Source organism: Spea bombifrons, chromosome 5 (genome assembly GCF_027358695.1).
Source record: "Spea bombifrons isolate aSpeBom1 chromosome 5, aSpeBom1.2.pri, whole genome shotgun sequence".
In the NCBI taxonomy this organism is placed as follows: domain Eukaryota; kingdom Metazoa; phylum Chordata; class Amphibia; order Anura; family Pelobatidae; genus Spea; species Spea bombifrons.
The window spans coordinates 111,083-132,218 of record NC_071091.1 but is presented as its reverse complement, the minus strand read 5'-3'; the positions used below and the strand labels follow the sequence as shown (position 1 = coordinate 132,218).

At 44.8% G+C, this 21,136-nt stretch overlaps 1 protein-coding gene across 2 annotated transcripts in view; it reads right to left on the bottom strand.

Moving 5' to 3' along the window:
- SMARCD3 (SWI/SNF related, matrix associated, actin dependent regulator of chromatin, subfamily d, member 3) overlaps positions 1-20,727 on the bottom strand; it is a 36,319-nt gene extending 15,592 nt beyond the window's left edge. The window contains exons 1-4 of one of the 2 annotated variants that reach the window (XM_053466923.1): positions 20,625-20,727; positions 9,112-9,302; positions 7,944-7,986; positions 7,157-7,279 (exon numbers count right to left, since the gene is read on the bottom strand). In XM_053466923.1, the coding sequence (XP_053322898.1) occupies positions 7,157-7,279; positions 7,944-7,986; positions 9,112-9,302; positions 20,625-20,636 (369 nt within the window). In that variant the 5' untranslated portion in view covers positions 20,637-20,727. Of the gene's footprint in view, positions 1-7,156; positions 7,280-7,943; positions 7,987-9,111; positions 9,303-9,715; positions 9,964-20,624 lie in introns of those variants that run through there. The other variant, XM_053466922.1, reaches the window with a different exon arrangement.
- Between the last annotated feature and the right edge of the window lie 409 nt (positions 20,728-21,136).

Sequence of the window (21,136 nt, the reverse complement as noted above, 5' to 3'; positions counted from 1 at the left end):
CGGCGCACAACACTGAAGCCACGCCCACCGTCTTCCGCGCTCAGTGCACAGGACAGGAAGAAGAAGAAGAAGAAGTAGAAGAGGAAGAGGAAAAGTGAGAGTGAAAGAAGAAAAGGTAGGAGAGAGTGGATTAGTAAGTGTGTGAGAGTGATGGGTGTTATGCTGAATGTAAGTGTGTGAGAGTGATGGGTGTTATGCTGAATGTAAGTGTGTGAGAGTGATGAGTGTTATGCTAAATGTAAGTGTGAGAGTGATGGGTGTTATGCTAAATGTAAGTGTGTGAGAGTGATGGGTGTTATGCTGAATGTAAGTGTGTGAGAGTGATGGGTGTTATGCTGAATGTAAGTGTGTGAGAGTGATGGGTGTTATGCTGAATGTAAGTGTGTGAGAGTGATGGGTGTTATGCTGAATGTAAGTGTGTGAGAGAGATGGGTGTTATGCTGAATGTTTGTGAATGAGGGTTTCAGATAGCATGGATGTGTAAGTGTTGGGGGATAGCTTGGCATAGGGAGTCCGTAATCACATTCCTTTCATGCCCAGATTCCAGCATGTAGTGGCTGCCTAGGCATGATAGGAGTGTGATTGCTGTTATAAATTATTTTTTGGTCCAACTTCGGTGTGTTAACACTTTTATTGGACAGAATAATTCAATGACAGTATTAATATATATATTTATATATATATATATAATTGCAAACAGCAATCACACTCCTATCATGCTAAGTCAGCCAGCACATGCTAGAACCTGGACATGATAGGATTGTGATTGTTGTTATATATATGTGTGTTAATATTATTGTTGATTTTTTTTGTCTAATTTTGGTGTTACTTTTAATAAAGTATTTTAAAGTTTTTTTTTGTTTTTTTTTTCGGATTTGGCCAAGTGAATGCTGAATTTTTAGTTTCAGTCCAGAATTTTCATTTCGGTGCATCCCTACTATATACTATGCCAGTCACTAAAGTGGTAAGCCTACACCACATCAATGTTTGGCTTAGTATATAGTGATAGGGGTTGTCCGTGTCTGGCTCAATGTATAGGCACACATTGACGGTGGTACCGCGTAATCCCTAAGCATATAATGTAACAAATATGCTGTACCCCTGTCAATGTTTGCCTAACCATAGAAACTATGCAGTTTTAAAGTGTGTGTGTGTGGGGGGGGTGCCACATACAGGGTCTGCCACAGGTGCCAAATACTCTAGGTACGCCCCTGCATCATGCGGCTGTCAGACCCAATGGCCATGCCTCAGCTCCTCTTCCCACGTCTTAAAAGTGGTGTGATGAAGAGCTGAGGCATGCGGTGCGTGCACGCCGGCCACTTTAATTTCATTAGGCGCTGGTGGAGTGACTGCCGCACGACGGCCGCTTTCAATGTCGCTCGCAGCCGCTTTGATGGTGCAATGGGCCAGTTGACTAGACTTGCCCCCCAGGCCTTAGGCTGCCAGCCCTCCCCTGACCATAACACTATACTATACAACACTATACTATACTATACCTTACATCTCTATCCTCCTATCCAATAACACCCCTATACTATACACCATAACACTATACTATACAACACTATACTATACCTTACATCTCTATCCTCCTATCCAAATACACCCCTATACTATACACCATAACACTATACTATACAACACAACACTATACCTTACATCTCTATCCTCCTATCCAAATACACCCCTATACTATACTATACACCATAACACTATACTATACAACACAACACTATACCTTACATCTCTATCCTCCTATCCAAATACCCCCCTATACTATACACCATAACACTATACTATACAACACAACACTATACCTTACATCTCTATCCTCCTATCCAAATACCCCCCTATACTATACACCATAACACTATACTATACAACACAACACTATACCTTACATCTCTATCCTCCTATCCAAATACACCCCTATACTATACACCATAACACTATACTATACAACACTATACTATACCTTACATCTCTATCCTCCTATCCAAATACACCCCTATACTATACTATACACCATAACACTATACTACACAACACAACACTATACTATACCTTACATCTCTATCCTCCTATCCAAATACACCCCTATACTGTATACCATAACACTATACTATACAACACTATACTATACCTTACATCTCTATCCTCCTATCCAAATACCCCCCTATACTATACACCATAACACTATACTATACAACACTATACTATACCTTACATCTCTATCCTCCTATCCAAATACACCACTATACTATACACCATAACACTATACTACACAACACAACACGATACCTTACATCTCTATCCTCCTATCCAAATACACCCCTATACTATACACCATAACACTATACTATACAACACTATACTATACCTTACATCTCTATCCTCCTATCCAAATACACCCCTATACTATACACCATAACACTATACTATACAACACAACACTATACCTTACATCTCTATCCTCCTATTCAAATACACCCCTATACTATACTATACACCATAACACTATACTACACAACACAACACTATACCTTACATCTCTATCCTCCTATCCAAATACACCCCTATACTATACACCATAACACTATACTATACAACACAACACTATACCTTACATCTCTATCCTCCTATCCAAATACCCCCCTATACTATACACCATAACACTATACTATACAACACTATACTATACCTTACATCTCTATCCTCCTATCCAAATACACCACTATACTATACTATACACCATAACACTATACTATACAACACAACACTATACTATACCTTACATCTCTATCCTCCTATCCAAATACCCCCTATACTATACACCATAACACTATACTATACAACACTATACTATACCTTACATCTTTATCCTCCTATCCAAAAACCCTTCTATACTATACACCATAACACTATACTATACAACACTATACTATACTATACCTTACATCTCTATCCTCCTATCCAAATACACCCCTATACTATACACCATAACACTATACTATACAACACAACACTATACCTTACATCTCTATCCTCCTATCCAAATACAGCCCTATACTATACACCATAACACTATACTATACAACACAACACTATACTATACACCATAACACTATACTACACAACACAACACTATACCTTACATCTCTATCCTCCTATCCAAATACACCCCTATACTATACACCATAACACTATACTATACAACACAACACTATACCTTACATCTCTATCCTCCTATCCAAATACACCACTATACTATACTATAGACCATAACACTATACTACACAACACAACACTATACCTTACATCTCTATCCTCCTATCCAAATACCCCCCTATACTATACACCATAACACTATACTATACAACACTATACTATACTATACCTTACATCTCTATCCTCCTATCCAAATACACCCCTATACTGTATACCATAACACTATACTATACAACACTATACTATACCTTACATCTCTATCCTCCTATCCAAATACCCCCTATACTATACACCATAACACTATACTATACAACACTATACTATACCTTACATCTCCATCCTCCTATCCAAATACACCACTATACTATACTATACACCATAACACTATACTATACAACACAACACTATATCTTACATCAGGGCTCAACAAATCCCAGGCGCCAGGTCGCCATGGCGACACAGAATTTTGTCCTAGCGCCTAGGTTTTGTCAGCCTCTTACATCCAGAAAAAAATGTGGATGTAAGAGGCTGAGTCACCACACGGGGGCGCTGCTGCTGTCTGCCCAGAAGTCTGGGCAGACAGCACAGCCACTCAGAGCCCGCCCCCGAGCCTGAGATCACTCCCACGGAGTGATCCTGTAGGCTGCAAACGCGGTTGCTGCAAAACTAGCAATCGTGTTTTCAGCTGCCACAGGGAGCGTCAGGGAAGGGGTTGTGTGTTGATTGGGTCCCCACACAAGTGTGGGGACCTGACACAACACCCCCCTGCTGCCTGATCGCTCCATGAGAGCGACAGTGCAGCGTTAACCCCTTCAATGCCGCTATCGCGGCATTTAGAGGTTAATTCCCGTTTTGTACCGGGCTCTGCTGCTGGTGGTCTGCCTGGAAGCCCAGGCAGACCAGCAACAGCAAAAACGAGCCCCCACAAGCCCTTTGATGATTCCTGTAGGCATGGAAGCCTACAGCAGTCATTAAAGAGACTCCCCCGGCAATGGCTGCTCTATAGACCAGCAATTGAGTCCCAGCTGCCAGAGGCAGCTTCAGGGACAGGGGAGAGGGTTCTTTGGTCTTGCCATGAGTGTGGAGACCTGACACAACACCCCCCTGCTGCCTGATCGATCGCTCCCTGAGAGCGACAGTGCAGTGTTAACCCCTTCAATGCCACAATTGTGTACGACACATTCATGGCATTGCAGGGGTTAACATTTGTCCCCACAAACTTGTGGGGACTAAATATCAGTCAATGCTGTGCTCCAATGGAACATCAGCATCGAAAGAGTTAAAAAAAAAATAAAAAAAATAATAATAATAAAAAACAGCACTGACCTGAAAGTCCAGGGTGCTTCCAGGTCAAACGCTGTGAGTTTAGTAAGTGGGCTGATGATGATCAGATCTCTCCTGACCAACTGTTAGTTTAAAAAAATCCTGGCTCCTAACTTTTTTACCTGGCGCCTAGATTCACAACAAATTTGTCAAGCCCTGCCTTACATCTCTATCCTCCTATCCAAATACACCCTTATACTATACTATACACCATAACACTATACTATACAACACAACACTATACTATACCTTACATCTCTATCCTCCTATCCAAATACACCACTATACTATACACCATAACACTATACTACACAACACAACACTATACCTTACATCTCTATCCTCCTATCCAAATACCCCCCTATACTATACTATACACCATAACACTATACTACACAACACTATACTATACCTTACATCTCTATCCTCCTATCCAAATACACCACTATACTATACTATACACCATAACACTATACTACACAACACAACTCTATTCCTTACATCTCTATCCTCCTATCCAAATACACCCCTATACTATACACCATAACACTATACTATACAACACTATACTATACCTTACATCTCTATCCTCCTATCCAAATACACCCCTATACTATACACCATAACACTATACTATACAACACTATACTATACCTTACATCTCTATCCTCCTATCCAAATACACCCCTATACTATACACCATAACACTATACTATACAACACTATACTATACCTTACATCTCTATCCTCCTATCCAAATACACCACTATACTATACACCATAACACTATACTATACAACACAACACTATACCTTACATCTCTATCCTCCTATCCAAATACACCCCTATACTATACACCATAACACTATACTACACAACACAACACTATACCTTACATCTCTATCCTCCTATCCAAATACCCCCCTATACTATACTATACACCATAACACTATACTATACAACACTATACTATACCTTACATCTCTATCCTCCTATCCAAATACACCACTATACTATACTATACACCATAACACTATACTACACAACACTATACTATACCTTACATCTCTATCCTCCTATCCAAATACACCACTATACTATACTATACACCATAACACTATACTACACAACACAACTCTATTCCTTACATCTCTATCCTCCTATCCAAATACACCACTATACTATACTATACACCATAACACTATACTATACAACACAACACTATACTATACCTTACATCTCTATCCTCCTATCCAAATACCCCCCTATACTATACTATACACCATAACACTATACTACACAACACTATACTATACCTTACATCTCTATCCTCCTATCCAAATACACCACTATACTATACACCATAACACTATACTATACAACACTATACTATACCTTACATCTCTATCCTCCTATCCAAATACACCACTATACTATACACCATAACACTATACTATACAACACTATACTATACCTTACATCTCTATCCTCCTATCCGAATACCCCCCTATACTATACACCATAACACTATACTACACAACACAACACTATACTATACCTTACATCTCTATCCTCCTATCCAAATACACCACTATACTATACTATACACCATAACACTATACTATACAACACAACACTATACCTTACATCTCTATCCTCCTATCCAAATACACCACTATACTATACTATACACCATAACACTATACTATACAACACAACACTATACTATACCTTACATCTCTATCCTCCTATCCAAATACCCCCCTATCCTTGGAAATGTAGCTGCTGTGGCCTCTTCCCAAGTGGATAGTTAAGAGTTACACGGGAGGAAAACTGGAGGGAAACGACATACCAAGTACCACTGCAGAAAGCAGCTTCAACACATCGGAAGCAGATCAACTCATCCCCATCCAAGCCGTCCTCTCCTATTGTCTCCCTTCCCCCTCAACCACCGACTAGATTCTAAGCTACAAGAGCAGGGCCCTCTTCTCCTTTTCTACCAGTTTGTTATTTAATGTGAAATTGTTCTACTGACTGTAACAGCTCTGCGGAATCTGCCGGCACTTTATAAATAAATGTAACGTACCCCCCCCTGCGCTCCCCTTATGACCTACGGCTTTCTTCTACTGTTGTTACCTCTTCCCACTCCTGTATTCAAGATTTGCCCAGCGCCGCACCCCTCCTGTGGCATTCCCTTCCCCGTTCCGTCAGACTTTCTGCCTTGTACGCAACTTTCTAAACCTCTCTGAAAACCCACCTGTTCAGGGAAGCGTAAAACATTCCTTCCCATTACTCTCAGCCATCATCATAATCAAGCCATCTGAACAATCAACAGCTTCAACACATCATCGGAACTAGATCAACTCATCCCCATCCCAGCCGTCCTCTCCTATTGTCTCACTTCCCCCTCAATCACCGACTAGTTTGTAAGCTCGCAAGAGCAGGGCCCTCTTCTCCTTCGCACCAGTTTGTTATTGTGTGTGTTATGTGTTATTGTATGTGTTATTGTATGTGTTATTGAATGTGTTATTGAATGTGTTATTGAATGTGTTTCTAAACTGTTCTTCTGACTGTAACAGCGCTGCGGAATCTGTGGCTGACGCACCTTCATGGGTCGCTTTAAGGCTTCCTGGATGTCCACCCGTTTCCTCATGATGGTTTGGTCCAGTTTTCTCTCAAAAGCCAAAAGGTCCATGTAGGCCTGAGACTCTGGGACCAGTTCCCGTATCTACGGAGGCAAATGAGACCAGTATTATGGTGAAAAACAACCAGCAATCAGAGACGAGGGGTAACTGGGAGACACTTCCTACACTGTGCAGGGACCAGGAGAGACACGGGGAACTGGAGCCTCACAAACTTGTGATCCTAGAGGTGTTCAGTAAAGTCAGGGCTTTCGCTTAGTAAGTTAGTGAGCAGCTGATGGGCGTCCAGGCCATGTCTGGACAGTAATGTCCAAGCTGGAACAAAGGGTAGCCAGATGTTAAAGCTTCCGGCCCCTGGCACTAATGCTACGTGATTCATGGCATGAAGCTCAATCAAAAACCGAACAAGCAGAAAGGGTTAAAACATTATATCTGCCCACCACGGAAGACGAAACCTCGCCTTGCTGATTTATCTATACATTATACAGGGGCTGGCTCGCTGATTTAACTATACATTATACAGGGCCAGGTCACTGATTGAACTATACATTATACAGGGGGCCGGCTCACTGATTTATCTATACATTATACAGGGCCAGGTCACTGATTGAACTATACATTATACAGGGGGCCGGCTCACTGATTTAACTATACATTATACAGGGGGACGGCTCACTGATTTAGTTATACACCATACAGGGCCTACAGGAAATGTCCACTAGAATATTCCAGGGTGCGGGCTTCACTCACCCTCTGAGGAAGAATCTTATCCGCCATCTTTCTTCTCTTTGCACTGAATAAAAAACAATATGTTTTGATTCTGGCTGAGAAACATTTAAACTTCTTTTAAACGTCCCTGGGACCCCAACACTAATTTTATGGACCTCATCTCCACATCCCTGAGACCTCAACCGTAACTCCCTTGAAACCTATCTCCAAATCCATAGGACCCAACCTTAATTCCCCAGAACCCATGCCAAAATGTCTGGGACCCCCACCAAGATTCCCTCAGACCCCCATGTCCAAATCCATGGGACCCCCAACCCTAATTCCCTTGAATTACATCTCTAAATCTTTGGGACCCAAGCCCTTAATTTTCCAAGGACCCATTTCCAAATTCATGGGACCCCAACCTAGATTCACTCAGTCCCCCATCTCCAAGTGCACAGGACCCCCAACCCTGATTCACTCAGTTCCCCATCTCCAAGTGCCCAGGACCTCAACCCAGATTCACTCAGTAATCAGTCTCCAAGTGCACAGGACCCCAACCCAGAATCACTCAGTAACCCATCTCCAAGTGAATGGGACACCAACCCAGATTCACTCAGTCCCCATCTCCAAGTGCTTGGGACCCCAACCCAGATTCACTCAGTCCCCCATCTCCAAGTGCATGGGACACCAACCCAGATTCACTCAGTCCCCCATCTCCAGGTGCTTGGGACCCCAACCCAGATTCACTCAGTCCCCCATCTCCAAGTGTACGGGAACCCATCCCAGATTCACTCAGTCCCCCATCTCCAAGTGCACGGGACCCCAACCCAGATTCACTCAGTCCCCCATCTCCAAGTGCACGGAACCCCAACCCAGATTCACTCAGTAACCTATCTCCAAGTGCATGGGACCCCAACCCAGATTCATTTAGTCCCCCATCTCCAAGTGCACGGGACCCCAACCCAGATTCATTCAGTCCTCCATCTCCAAGTGCCCGGGACCCCAACCCAAATTCACTCAGTAACCTATGTCCAAGTGCATGAGAACCCAACCCAGATTCACTCTGTGGTCCATCTCCAAGTGCACGGGACCCCATCCCAAATTCACTCAGTAACCTATCTCCAAGTGCATGGGAACCCAACCCAAATGCACTCAGTCCCCCATCACCAAGTGCCCAATGAACCTTTGTTGCATCCAAACTGCTGACCTGCGGACTCTTCCCTGTGCAGGGGCACCTTGTTGTGGAACCTGTGCCGGGGCGGCCCGCTTCCGTGTTGGTTCCATTACTGTTGGAGGGATTCCAGGTCGAACTGAAGGGCTGCTGCCGAATGGGGGTCCAGGTGGGCCCATTGGAGCCCCCTGGTGGGGCATACGGGCACCAGAGGGCATTCCAGGGCGCTGCAAAGAGACATAACTGTATTAGGGGACAAACAGACAATCAGTACAGCATCACCAAGCTGGTCCGCGCAGTACTACTGGCCTCCATTGACCTATTCGCGTAATTAGAACGCAGAGCACTGCACTATAGCTGTAGAGTATCTGTAAATTACACACACAGTAGTTGGGGTATCTGTATATTACACACACAGTAGTGGGGTTATTACACACACACACACACACACAGCAGTTGGGGTATCTGTACACTACACACACTCAACAGTTGGGGTATCTGTATATTACACACACAGCAGTGGGGTATATGTGTCCTACACACTTCCTTTTGGGGGGTATTTGTGTATTACACGCACAGCAGTGTATTAAATAATCTGAAGTAACTACCCCATTTGACCCAGTATCTACCCTCCACTCACCACTCCATGTACAAGGAACTCAAAGAGTTTGCTCTTAGTTGCTCTGCGGGCTCCTCCAGCAGATTCGTCAGTTGCCATTCCCACAAGTGCTCTCTTTGGCCCCTGGCCCCTTCACTGGTCTGTGTAATCACTGTGCCCCTCTCGGCGCCCCGTGGTATGTCTGTCTCTCACTGGTTAAGCCTCAATCAGAATTACATTACACCGGGGAGTCTAAGTATCCAGGAGACACGTACCCTCGGCCAATGTTCTCCCTGTTACCCCTCCTGTGTTCTGCCTGTACCTCCTTCCCCTGGTCTCCCTTTTACCCCTCTTGTATTCTGCCTGCACCCCCCTGCCCTCTCTGTTACCCCTGCTGTATTCTGCCTGCACCCCCCCTGCCGGTAGTATCGCTGTTACCCCTCTTGTATTCTGCCTGCACCCCCTGCTAGTGGTCTCCCTGTCACCCCTCCTGTGTTTTGACTGCACCTCCTGGTCTCCCTGTTACCCCTCCTGTATTCTGCCTGCACCCCTGCCGGTAGTCTTCCTGTTACCCCGGCACCCCCTGCCCTTGATCTCCCTGTTACCCCTCCTGTGTATTTAGAACCATCTAACCCTCCATCCCAGGAAGTGCTTCCCCAGCCTGTGAGATTTGCCCTCTTTTCTGTTCTCTCCTTGTCCCTCTCTTTTACGGATCCTGTCACACCCCCTCCTCCCCAACACAACTTTCCACCCTCCTGCCCCTCCCCTGCCCTCCCTCTCTCTTATCTCCCTCTCAGCAGTCTCTCTGCCTTTCACCCACTTTCCTTGCTTTCTGTCATATCTGCACTTCTCTAGCTGTCTCTCTCTCTCTCAGACACACTGCTCATGTGCATGTCTCTCTTCTCTCTGCCATGTATTGTTCATTCTTATTTTATTGTCCCCTCTCTCCCTCTCTCTGTGTTTGTCTCTAACTCTTTCTATCCGTACCTGTCTCTCTCTCTCTCTCTATATATATGTCACTCTCTAGTGCTTTCTATCTCTCCATAAGGATCTCTAGAATTTTCTGTGTCTCCATATATCTCTCTGTGTTCTTTTCTAGCGCGTTATATTGGATTGGGCATGAATTAGTTTCCAGAGGCCTGGTCCAAACTCTTCTGCTTTCTATCCTTCGCCCTTTTCCCCGTCCGCTCACTTTCCTGCAGTACCGTCTTAGCTTTTTATGAGAGAGTATAAAATATTATGGTGACATATAATGGGTCCAGGAGGCGCGCTTATAACGGAATATCAGCCTCTCTAAGCCCTCTTTCCATCACCAAGCCCTCTAACTCTTTCTCTGATACCCTTCTCCCTGTTTATGATCCTCCCTGTCTATGATCCCACTGTCTCTGATCCACTCTCACTGTCTCTCCTCCCACCCTGTCTCTGATCTATCCCCTCTCTTGATCTCCCCTCTCTCTTTGTCTAGTATCACCCCCTCTCTGATCTCTCCTGTCTCTGATCACCCTTTGTGCCTGATCTCCTCTCTTTCTCAGATATCTCTGTCTCTGAACCCCTCTATCTCTCGTTGGCTGTCTCTGCCTGACCCCCTCTATCTGTGGCTGATCCCCCTCTCTGGCTGTGGGTAAGGCGGGGGTCCCACAGGGTAATGCTGAAGACCCACTGTCTGAGCTCCAGCTGCTGCATTCCATTCACTGATAAGCCAGGAACAGAGTGTGTCTGTCCCAGAGTCTCGCTTTCCCTCAGCTGTCTCTGTCTTTCTTTCCCTCTCTTAGCAGTTTGTGTCTTCCCATCCAGCTGTCTCTGTCTGTCAGTCTCTGTCTATCCATCTGTCCTTCATGTCTCACATGTGAGTCCCTCTGTCCTGATATGGCTCGGCTGTCCGCCTGCCTGTATCGTTCCTACTCTACCAATAGAAATACATGAGTCTTCACAAGTAAATGTGGTGGGGGAGGGGGCATTCAAGAATATTTTAAGAAATAGGGGTGATCAGGCCACAGGCATTCAGGAATAGGGTGCTAGACATACTGGCATCCCCTTTGCCTTCTGTAAAGACTCAAACCTTAATCGGTTCTTGGTCTTGTCTTCCCTTGCTGTTTTAACCTCTGCCACTTCTGATGGGTGGCTGTTCCATGTATCCCCCAACCTCTCAATAAAAAAAAATTCTTTTTATTCCATCTTAACCTCTCTGTCCCTCTAGCGTTAGATTCTGACCTCTTTTGTATCATTTATCCTCCAGTGAAATACATTTCTTCCTGTGTTTTGTTAAATCCCTTTGTTTTCAAATGTCTCTCTCCCATCCCCACTCCCTTCTCTACCTCTCCCCTATCCCCACACTCTTCTCTTCCCTCTCTTTTCCCATCACACTCTCTTCTCTACCTCTCTCTCCCATCCCCTTTCTTCTCTCTCCCATTCCCACTCTCTCTCTCCCATCCCCTCTTCTCTCTCTCCCCCATCCCCACTCTCTTCTCTCCCCACTCTTCTCTCCCATCCCCACCCTCTTCTCTCTCTCTCTCTCCCATCCCCACTCCCTTCTCTCTCTCCCATCCCCACTCTCTTCTCTCTCGCCCATCCTCTCTTTCTCTTTTCTCTGCCCCATGTCGGACATATTAAGATACCCCAGTCTCTCATGATCAGTTTTATCCTGCAAACCATTCCCCATTTTAGTTGCCACCTCTCTTCTAAGCCTTCCAATAATGCCTTTCTCTATACACCCAGCACCCTGTTGCTTTTTCGGTATTGCCTGCTTACCTTTGAGTCCTCATAAATTAATTACCCTGAAGTCACTCTCTTCCATTGTCGCTGATGGCACAGAGGCCCCAATGCTATATTCTACATTAGGATTTTTATATCCCAATTGCATAATTTTACATTTATGAAAATTAAGCTGCAGATCTTGCGCTCTCGCAGATTCTTCTAATTTACTTAAATCCCTTGTCACTTGGCTTGCTCACTTAAGGAGGTGGTAGATAAATGAAACCGACCCCCAGCAAAAGCGGTAGAGATTTATGCAGCGAGGAAATTTAAACATGCATGGGATAGGCATACGGCTCCTGAAGACCAAGGGCTGATTAAGGTTTTTGTCTCATCAGGAAAAACGGGCAAACTAGATGGGCCAAATGGGTCTGGTCTGCCATAAAATTGTATGTTTCTATGTTAGGAGTTGGAAATTATGAAAGAAGTAAATAACGTAAAAAAAGAAAACACATTTCTCAGGCTTCCTCTCTGGAACTGAACCCTGATTCCCAGTGGTCACCATGGCACATGCAGAGACTACTACTGAAAGTTGATAGGTCATACATCCGAATGTTTTGTTGTCATCGCAGGGACATGCAATCAGTATAAGGTTATCTAGCGAAGGTGGGGGGGGGGATAGTTGTTTGGGTGGTTTGGCCCACATTCATACATCTGATAAAAGAAACAGCCTGGGTAGAGAGTGGTTGCCAGTGTGGAACGTTTGAGACCCTGTGGTGGCAAGAGCATATTCTTGCCCCAAATATTAGACCTTGCACATGTGAGTGCACCTCGCTGGTACAGTGTGACTGCAAAAGTCTTGCTAAATCAGTTATGGTTCCTTTGACTTCCCTTTCTATTATGAGGATATCTGTGGTAACTAGGGCTATCTTCTGAGGACCCCTTTGATACACGCGCCTTCTTATTTGCCAAAGAGTTTGGGGAGAACATGTATAGGGGCACCTAGATTGTCACAGATTCAAAATGGTCACCAACAAAATGTACCATTGCTGTGTGGCCACCCTACCTTTTAAGAAAGCAGAGGCTTTTTAAAATTCCAGATCACCCAAAAGCCACCTGGTAGCAAAACCTTCCACATGCAGGGTCCCTGGATTAAACCCCGTGGCTCCTAACACACACTCTAACACCATCCAGTGACACACATTCTACTACGCACACTAACTCTCTCCCCTTGCAGCTTTATCTGTGCAGCTTGCCAGCTCTCCCTCCCTATCTCCTTTTATAGGACCTGAGTGGACAACAAGATTTTTGTGGTGATATGAATGATCTGATCTCCATTGGCATATGTCACAGGGGCCTAGGGTTGCCACCTTCTACTGCACTATTTCCTGGACACTCTTCAAGAGGGTGTGCCTGGGGGTGTTATCAGGGTGTGGTTGGGGGTGTGGTCATGGGTCATAGTTTTGCAGATAACACACACCCAGTCTAACAAACCTCACTTGCTGTGTGTGAAGCCTTAGCTCTGTCATTATGTGGCCCTTGTGAAACCTGCCTCCACCTCTGTTTGGAAACTGCCACCAGCCAAAAAGTTTCTGGGGCAAAAAGCAGTAAAAGCGGGACTCGAGAGGTGGTAATGCTATTCACAATCAAAATGTTTGCAAGAGTTTGACAATAACACTAATCATATTTGTACAAATAGAGGAAGCAGCGGAAACTGAGAGAGAGCTCTGCTGCATGATGGAGAGAGAATGGCGAGATGTGAGGTGTGTGGCAGCCTCTCAGACATCCCATATAAATGATTACATTATACTGCCACCTGCTGGACAGAGCACAGCATCTCAATGTTCTTAATTTCAAACATCTAAAGAAGGGATCTCTGAGGTCTGGAAAGTTTGATAAAATTCTTCTGGGCTCTAAAATGGACTCTACTGGGTAAGAGCTTCTTCTATGAAGACTTGGCATTAAATGAATCACAAACGACATTGGAATAGATGCAATCAGTTCTATTAGCTATAGATCTGTGTCTCCCGCTACTGATGCCTCAACTCACTGCGTCATTTAGTATGTCCACTTTGAACCAGTTCTTGGCTTCACAACCCTTTGCAAGGGTCTCTGGTTGTAAACTACAAATGCCTACAAGTATGGCTTTCTTTTTTGAACTCTTGTGCTAATGTTTTTTGTTTTTTTTTTTACTAACCCACAGCTGCTGATCCATGCATATTAGCAAAGGTCAGAATTTTTAGTGCATGTTGGCCACTGGCCAGGTGATCTTACAATAGATCAGCTGGCAGCATGCTATTACTTTTACTTCTTTTTAATGTGGGTTGCCATGGCATTAAGCAGCCTACCTACCCCATCGGGATTGGATTTTCATTCCACTTTTTTATGTCTGTGAAGCTGCCAATCAGCTGTGGGAAAAGAAGCATGTGAGTTTCACTGTAACTGTGAGGCTTTTCCTTTAAGTGAGAGACGTGTTTATACAGTTAGATGCACCAGAATTCTGCTGGGAGATGGAGAAGATGATGGCCAATCAGCTTAGGGTCTGATCAGCTGACCCACTAAACTAAAGTTATTTTTTGCAATTATTTATAACAGAGGTGCTCCATGCAGAAGGTTGGTTTGGACCTAAAGACACCGATCAGTTTTTGAAATGCAATTGGTTCCCTATAGAAATAATCCTATCTACTCGCAGCCATGTTTAGTTACATGATACTTAAATACACTATACTTTCAGCCTCACAGACACTCACACAACCCACAGACACTCAAACAACTCCGCTCAGACACTGAAGCAGGATCACTACTCAAAGCACTCACACAGCAACAAACTGAGGTGGGCAATCACACAGCACTCACAGAGCCGCTGTAGTATCTGTTTTGCACAAAATATTGTGATATTGATTTATAATATATTCTATGTGCTGAATAAATAGACAACTTCAGCATTATCAACACAATTCAGCCTGGGATTGTGCCCATGAATCAGATTTAAGGGACAGGAAGGTGATAACAGAAAAAGTCAGGGGCCCCTCAGACACCCAGCAGATAAGGCAGAAGAAACAGACCTCTTTACATCTGTTATGGAAGCTGCTTCTGTCGGTGTGCTGCTGCTGGATGTACAGAGACACGCAGAGACATAACACACATACATGCATACACACACACACATCTACACGCACATACACACAATTACACGCACGCATTTACACAGATATCCCACAAACATACACTATGATTAATAAACACATGCATTCATACAGTGATACCCCCCCACACACACTGCCCTAAACACAGATCTCACCTCCTGTCTGCAGAGTATATCTGCTCCTGCGACTGCAGAGTATCTCTGCCCCTGTGACTGCAAGAGTAGCTCTGCCCCTGTGACTGCAGAGTATCTCTGCCCCTGTGACTGCAGAGTAGCTCTGCCCCTGTGACTGCAGAGTATCTCTGCCCCTGTGACTGCAGAGTATCTCTGCCCCTGTGACTGCAGAGTATCTCTGTTTCTGTCTGCAGAGTATCTCTGCCCCTGTGACTGCAAGAGTAGCTCTGCCCCTGTGACTGCAGAGTATCTCTGCCCCTGTGACTGCAGAGTATCTCTGCCCCTGTGACTGCAGAGTATCTCTGCCCCTGTGACTGCAGAGTATATCTGCCCCTGTGACTGCAGAGTATCTCTGTTTCTGTCTGCAGAGTATCTCTGCCCCTGTGACTGCAGAGTATCTCTGTTTCTGTCTGCAGAGTATATCTGCTCGTGTGACTGCAGAGTATCTCTGCTCCTGTGACTGCAGAGTATCTCTGCTCCTGTGACTGCAGAGTATCTCTGCCCCTGTGACTGCAGAGTATCTCTGTTTCTGTCTGCAGAGTATCTCTGCCCCTGTGACTGCAGAGTATCTCTGTTTCTGTCTGCAGAGTATATCTGCTCGTGTGACTGCAGAGTATCTCTGCTCCTGTGACTGCAGAGTATCTCTGCCCCTGTGACTGCAGAGTATCTCTGTTTCTGTCTGCAGATTATCTCTGCCCCTGTGACTGCAGAGTATCTCTGTTTCTGTCTGCAGAGTATATCTGCTCCTGTGACTGCAGAGTATATCTGCCCCTGTGACTGCAGAGTATCTCTGTTTCTGTCTGCAGAGTATCTCTGCTCCTGTGACTGCAGAGTATCTCTGCTCCTGTGACGGCAGGCTGGGTATCCTGAGTAACTCTCAGCATCAGCTTTTCCTTATGATCAGAGAGCCACGCAGCTTCCACGCCTACTGACTGCAGAACGTGACTACTGAAAGTAGAAATCTCCCTCTGCCATAAGTGATCATACCCCGCAGTGGAGTCTGTTTGTGTCTCTGTAAACACTCTGCTGTATCTATCCCCTTGCCCCCATCTGATCTCTCGTACTTTTTATGCAGTGCAGATAGATTAATTGCAAGACAGCAAGTAAGGAGCAAGTGGGGCCCTCATGGCACAATAGGGCAGTGAGGCAAATGCTCCATGTTTGACACCCCTGGTGTATAGCAATTACCAATACAATGTAGGTAATACATAACATTCTGAGCCCATTTCTTTTGCTACATATCTTACATAGCTGGCACTCTAGGGGTTCTCTGGATCTGCATCATTATTTCTCCCCATTGAGTGAGCTTCTCCCTGTTAATAAGTTGCTGATTTTTGTTAATTGGTTTAAGAAACTTAGTAAAGGGAGGACAATTCAGAGAAACTTCGAGACATCTGAATATCAAATACTGTGAATCTAAGACCAAGGACTGATTAAGGAAAAAACGGCCAGACTAGACGATTCCAATGGGTCCAATCTGCAGGCAGGTTCTGTTTCCATGGACAGGAATTTGACCAGATGATGTTAGTTCATCTTTAGTCTGGTCTCAGGTTCTCCATGGTAAATTAGACCCTTAGACCACACAATACAGAGAGCCACTGGAGAACCCAAGGGCCAGTCCTTGGTCTTATTCCTCTTTATTTATACAGAGAAATGATAACTGATGCATTTGGAGAAGAATGACTAATGACACATTGTATGGCTATGGACATACCTGGAAGCTTCTGAGCTCCAGCTACCCGGAGCCTTCCCTTGCGTGACGCGGCCAGGACTGACCACTGACGTCAGCGGGCGGTCCCATGACATCAGTGGGAGTTCCCTCTGACATCAGTGGGAAACACCCCAATTTAAAGGGAAAATGGGTGGGGGGCAGGATATGTCAAGACCCCTTTCCCACAACCTGGAGGATTCGGCCCTTGACCCAGAGAAGCAGTGCTTCACCCAGAGATCTCTGGGTCAAACCCGGAGACTTCACAGGTATGTCTATGGAGAGCGATCTCAAAGTGTTTAGAATATTAAAAGAGAAATGAGTGTTCAAAATTGAATCGTGATGTCAAACCCCCAACATTTCAGATGTCCAAACAAGGACACCTTTTTGTTGTTGTGGGGCTATGAGTGGGCAGGGTAGTGCTAGTGTGAGGACTAAAGGCAGCACCAGGGGCACTTGCCTTACTCAATGCAATTAAGTGAAGCTAAACAGCAGGATATGATGTCATATCGCCGAGCTCCACTTCATTATGTCACAAGGCAGCAATGCGGGAACTGCGATTGAGATTGGTTTCACAGATTAAAAGATCTTCTCAACTGCCCTACGATCATGATATTCAAGTTGGAATAATGGGCCAGTTGGGCAGATCATCTGCTCTCCCCTGAGCTGTGAAATCAGTTGAGAACTGTGCTGTTGCAGCAGCTCCGACATGTTCCCTCTCGTGCTTTCCTTTAACGCAACCAAAGGTTTATTTACGGTTGGGGCAGTTAAGATGTGGGATGTGCTGCCGAGTGAGGTAGATTTGGTGCACTGAGTTAATACTTCCTAGTGAACGCAGGCGTTCAGGGTCATAACAGTTTAACTGTGACTGCCTTTGGGGTCAGGAAGGAGTTTTCTTTTCCTTGGGGCCAGGACTGGATAAAAGCCTCACTGTGTTTTTGTTTTGCCTTCTCCTGGATCAACAGATTTGGGTACTTGGAAGGGTTGAACCTGAGAGATTTTATGTCATTTGTTCCAACATGAGCAACAATGTAACTCTCTGCACCCTCTTTTCTAGGCTCTCAGAATGTTTGCTTGGTATGAGGGTATCACAGACTTACACAGCCCTTAAGCCCCCAATAATTTGTATAGAGACAGCAGGGAATGGTTCTATAAATTAAATGCCCCACTCACTTACAGAAATAGCCAATATCAGGGCACAAACCCCCAGCCACACCTCTAACCACAACCTCTGGAAATGTTGAGTGGTATGGCATGAATCTCAGGAGGGATGAGTCTAGGGTTAGTGGCCCCTGGGTGCAGTATTTCATTGGCGCCAATCCTCCTATAACTAAAACATACACACATACAAACTCATTCTTGCACCCACTCACTCTAACACCATACACTTTTTTATACATACATACAATATCTCATTCCCTTGCATGAGAAATACTCACCCTAATACTAACCCTAGGCACACATACTCATGCTAACACCATGTTAGCATGAGTATAACACCATACTTAACACACATGTTATCATACACTAACATACACACACTAAGACCATATGCTGACTCACACATTTATGCTAGCACCTATGATAACCCCTGATACGCTAACACGATATGCTGACACACGGTCATATTAACACCATACACATACAATAACAACATATGCTAACACACACTCATTGTAATGCCATTTATTAACATACACACATTCTAAAGTCATATGCAGACACATGTGTATGCTAGCACCACACACACACTAGCACAATGTTGTGATACACATGAATGCGAACACCCACACAGATATGCAAACACCAAACACATACTCATGCTAATATACACACACTCATGCTAAATGCATACCCCCACATATGCTAACACCATATACCAACACACACACTCTACCACCATACAATAACACCATAGTGTAATACACACTCATTCTACCACCAAACATTTACACACACACTCACTCTTTCCCAACAGTTTAGAATGTGCAGCTCTTCCCCTCTACATCTTAGTACACAGCCCTGTCTTCACTAGAAGTCCCATGTACACAGTGATAACTAAAGACTGTTGCTGCATCCATTGAATGGTCTTTAAGGCACGATGTCTCTGGCTGCATCTCCCTGTGTCACTGGATGTCTCTAGCAATGTCTCCCTGTGTCACTGAATCTCTGGCAGTGTCTCCCAGTTTCACTGGATGTCTCTGTTAGTGTCTCTGTGTGTCGCTGGATGTTTCTGATACTGTCTCCCTGTGTCACTGGATGTCTCTGATACTGTCTCCCTGCGTCACCAGATGTCTCTCAGTGTCTCCGTGTGTCACTGGATGTGTCTCATAGTGCCACCCTGCGTCACTGGATGCCCCTCGTAGCTTCTCCCTGGATGTGTCTGATACTGTCTCCCTGTGTCCACTGGATGTCTCTCATAGTGTCTCCTTGTGTCACTGGATGTCTCTGATACTGTCTCTGTGTGTCACTGGATGTCTCTGATAGTGCCTCCCTGTGTCACTGGATGTCTCTGATACTGTCTCTGTGTGTCACTGGATGTCTCTGATAGTGCCTCCCTGTGTTACTGGATATCTATGGCAATGTCTCCCTGTGTTACTGGATTTCTCTCATAGTGTCTCTGTGCGTCACTGGATGTCTCTGACAGTGTCTCCGTGTGTCACTGGATGTCTCTCGTAGTGTCACCCTGTGTCACTAGATGTCTCACAGTGTCTCCCTGTGTCACTGGATGTCTCTCATACTGTCTCTAAAAAATCTTGTGGGTTTTGTATAAAACAGATACATGGTGCATTTGAAAAGTGTCCTCATTACCATAGCAAGCGATTGATTGTTCCTTCTGATTGGACCACCCACTGGTCACTATGGAGATAATTCCGCTTTTCACATTCCGTAAGGAATGCTTTTTAAAATATAACCCTAATGTGACTGCGTATCCGGAGTCTCTGTCACTGTCACCGGGTCACTGCTTCAATCAATCAGAGAATGCTATCAGTGTTTTTTTTTTTTTATAATCAATCTCTGCTGCCTTCACTGGCCAATAGGTCTCTCTAAAGGTCTCCTGCCGTCTCTCCATCTCTGTGGGTCCTTTGTGGTCTGTTTCTGGAGGGCTCCTCTGGTCTTTCTCTCTATCTGATCTCCTACGGTCTCTCTATATCTTGTTGTCTCAGGCTGCCTCTCAGTCTCAGGGTCACTTCTGCAGTCTCTCCATCTGTAGATGTCTCCCACACTCTCACCTTTCTCTCCATGTCTGTCTCTTGGTCCTGGATCTGTGGATTCTATTGGAATGGGATACATTGCGCATGCACAGAACAAGGGAGTGTCTGACAATATCCAGCCATCATAGAGAACATCGTAAAATTCCACTCCTTATAGCCACTTGCCCTAGGAAGCATTTAACAAGTACCACTCACAGAAGAAGCCACCCACAATGCCAGCTGGCCCAGGAAGTATCTGCCAATTCCCAGCCAGCTACAAACACACACCCAGGGAGCATCTGACAATATTCGGCGACCTACACACACAAACCCAGGGAGCACCTGACAATATTCGGCCAGCTACAAACATACATATACGCACACACAGACCCAGGGAGCATCTGACAATATTCAGCCAGCCATAGACACACACAGAACCAGGGAGCATCTGACAATATTCAGCCAGCTACACACACAGATTCAAGAAGAATCTGACAACATTCAGCCAGCCACACACACACACAGATCCAGGGAGCATCTGACAATATTCA